At 27.4% G+C, this 3,829-nt stretch overlaps 1 protein-coding gene across 1 annotated transcript; it reads left to right on the top strand.

Annotated features, from left to right (window-relative positions):
- Positions 1-370: 370 nt before the first annotated feature.
- PVX_077195 (Pvstp1, putative) lies at positions 371-3,025 on the top strand (the record flags this gene model as incomplete). Its single annotated transcript, XM_001612450.1, has 2 exons — positions 371-1,664; positions 1,872-3,025. The coding sequence occupies 2 exons, from the start codon at positions 371-373 to the stop codon at positions 3,023-3,025; spliced, it is 2,448 nt and encodes an 815-aa protein (XP_001612500.1).
- Positions 3,026-3,829: the final 804 nt, after the last annotated feature.

Raw genomic sequence — 3,829 nt, 5'->3', positions numbered from 1 at the left:
ACAATGTTCATTAAATATTTTTATCGCATCCTTGTTCACACACTTAAATATGTGTAATGATTGTGTAAAACACATATCGGCATTTTCTATTTGATTTTGCTTTCATAATAATGTAACTATTTTGTTCAAATGTATAGAGTCTCATATGCTTTATGAAACCCGTGTCTTGATGCAATATGTAATAATTCATTATTAGTTAAGACAAAAACGCTGATATTTTGTTCACATACGTTCTATATTGGAATAATATATTTTCTTTAATTATATTTCTTAAGGTAACAATTTCAGTTTAGTTATATGTATAGTATATTATAAATAAAATAGTAAGGGTTGAATCTAAATTGAAAACAAACTTATAATATAATGCAATATGTCATTTCAAAATCAATTTAAATTAGATATAAGGGTACCACCTAAAGTAAGAAATAATGCAAAATATAAGGAAATCTCACAAAGATTTCAGTATGCCCTTGTAGAATATGATGAGACTTTTAAAAAGCATAAATATACCACAGATACACATCGTGAATGTAGAGGTTTAAACTACTTTTTAGATGATTTAAGAGATGAATTCAATAAATATATTGTTTCTTCACTGCCTCTACAAGAAAGAGAAAACTACTGGAACAGAGAAGTGGAAGATAAATTGTTGAAAAATTTACAAGAAAAAACAAAAGGTAGTTGTGCCAGAAACCCTACACATTATAATAAAGAAATAAGAATATTAAGAAAAGAAATTGAAGATTATTGTGATGAAAAAGCTGAATTAGTTGGCAGATTGAATACTCTAAATATAAATGAACACGAAAAATGTGAAAGATTTAAATATTGGATGATTGACAGCTTGGTGTATTTTTGGAATGACTATTACTGGAGAAAATATATTACATATAGTTCTATGATTGAAACTTTTCGCATTGATGCTAATTATGATGTTGTCACCTTGTTTGATAGCCCTTTCCAGTGTGAACGTGGCAGAACTTTTAGGGAACATATTCCAGCACATATTCGACATAAATACAAAACTGATGATGAATATATTCCTCCTTCTAATATAGTACCAACAAATCAGAAAGATGTAACTATTCTCCAAAGCAAAACAGCAACATCTTATGTAGAGCAAGAATATAAAGAAAATAAAAATTATGATATTCCACAATTGGGAGAAGCTCCAGTTATCCCTGATTCATTATATTTTTATAAAACTTCTACAAGTGCAAATAGTCAAAGCACAAAAGATCCAGGTAAAAAACGTAAAGCAGTAAAAAATGAATATAGAGGAATTCAACGTAGTCAAATAGATGTCACTAAACCTATAGATCAACAACAAAAACCAGAATTTCTTTTTTCATTACAGAATACTGTTGTTTCTCCCGCTTCTGTTCCTGTTGCTTCTTCTGCTGCAGTTCATTCTCAACTTTCAAATAATAATGTTGTAGATAATTCATTAACGGTAGGTTCTGCAGGATACCCACAAGTCAAAAATATACAAATACAAGCAAGTGGAGATCATATGCAAAATTCACTTCATACTAGCTCAGGACATAATTCGCTACCTACTGAAAACAAATCTAAGAGTGCACCTGAAGAAGATACGTCTATATTTCAATACTCTTCTGTTATCCCAGTTCTTGTAGGCTTTATCACATTTATTTTCCTTCTTAGTAAGGTAAAATAAAATACATATATTGAAATTATAATAATCATTATTGTTATTATAACAATTCATCTTAATTAAAATGTTTTCCTATAATGTAGTATACTTCTTTTGGACTACTATTTGGCAATAAAAAAAAGGAAAGACATCACAAAAAATTGCAGGAAATACGATTAAATCGTACCCATTTTGGAAAAAACTAGTAACATCATAGAACACGATAATTTAGAAGATACCAAGGATGACATTCATTATAAATATATAATGTACAGACGAGGAAAACGTATATGTTCTCCAAAAAAAAAAAGAAATCTAAAGAAAACCATTATAGATATACACTTGGAAGTATTAGATGAATGTCAGAAAGATCAATGGGAATTGAACAAAAGAGATTTTCAAGAAATAATCCTGGATGAGTTTATGAAAGACGCAAATATAGTATGTAGTCATTCATCATACAATGATTCCATAATAACAAATATGTGCAATAGTGAAGAAATAGGAAAAGAAAAAATTCTCTGGGTAAACTGGATAGAAAGAAATAAAGGTACTTTGGAAGAGTGCAAAAATGAAATTTGGTTTAATATGTTAAAAAGTGAATGGAAACAAGCACAGCATGAATATTTCCGAAAAATAGAAGAATCAAAAGAGAGTGAATTAAATGAAAGGAAAAATATCCCATTATTAGAAATCCAAAAAAACATTTGGAGACAGTGGGTGTCGAAGCAGCATAAACTTATGGAAATGTACAGTGAAAAAGATTGGTTTATGCATTTGTTGAAATGCGTAGAAGAAGAACCAAACGTATTAGAAACGGAAAACTCTAATGAAAAGGTTTCATTGATAAATTTGGAAGAATTAGAGAAGCAAAAATTATATCAACAATTATATAAGAAAAAACAAGTAACAGCAAAATTATGGATGCTTATACTGGCATTGGTAGTAGAAGAATGCGAAATTGAAGATAACACTAATGACAAAGAATTATATTTGGACAGTTTCTTACAAATTTTGAAACCAAAACGGTRTTCTGGTGAAAAAAGATAYAATTCTGAAAARATATGCGAATCAAASGACATTTTMGAAGGAAACAAAAATGATGAAACAGAGAAGTACAAAAATGAAGAGTTGTTTTGCAAATTGAAYGATGAWTGCATAAACGACGATGATGATACATGTATATTAGCTAACAAAAATGARCTGGATAAATCAGAACTAATGWTAGAAAACGAYACTTCACTATTTAATGAGGATAYAAATAAGATCCHCAAGGATAACKTACAAATGGAATCCACAGAGGATAAYAGCGAATCAGATTTCTTAAATGCTTCGACAAATAATGAGCAAAARKTCGAAGAAGAAATATAAGCAAAACATTAATGTAATTTAGAAAAAAAMCAATTRAACAATTTATTACATATTGCTCTAAAYTAAATATATAATTCAWGTAATGAAACACAAAAAGGTAAGAAAAAAATACACAAAGAACCYAAAACAGKTGATATTGATATTATATTATTATCACAAAAAWTGCACATGTGCAATTAGTAAAACATTTATTTTGTRAAATACTTMGAAATAATTCAAACTACATTTAAAAGGAAACGATAAAATGCGCTTCTAACTTCAGAATGAGAAAAATTAAYATAAAAATGTATATGTATATGTATGTAGTGATAAAAAGGATAGTCGGGAAATAATATGAACATACAGAAGACAAACGGACCCACATTAATATAAACGTAGTGTATGCAATAAACGTAAAGGTATGCTAAAAAGGAATTATAATATATTTTAAATTGCAAATGAGTAAAACATAGATTAAATTAATTTTTACTGCAAAAAAAAGAAAAAATACTTCATAAATATATAATATACAYAGAACAATTCATTTTAAAGATTTAGAAAAATCGATTAAACAATTACAGCTTTATAAATTCATTATTTCTTATTAAAATTTGTATAAATAAAGACAGAATATACGTTACTTTTTAAATTAATTATATATGTAACAAATTAGTTTTTGCTACAACAATGATTTTTAATTTATAAGGTACATAAAAAATTGAAATGGTTAACAACATTATGTAACACACACGTTAAATRTAGAGCAGAAACAAAATTCTAAATATTGTTACGCTATATTTTATTTCCATATCGTGAACATAAGGA

This window comes from Plasmodium vivax, genomic scaffold (assembly GCF_000002415.2).
Source record: "Plasmodium vivax scf_6764 genomic scaffold, whole genome shotgun sequence".
Classification (NCBI taxonomy): domain Eukaryota; phylum Apicomplexa; class Aconoidasida; order Haemosporida; family Plasmodiidae; genus Plasmodium; species Plasmodium vivax.
This window is presented reverse-complemented; position numbering and strand designations above follow the sequence as displayed.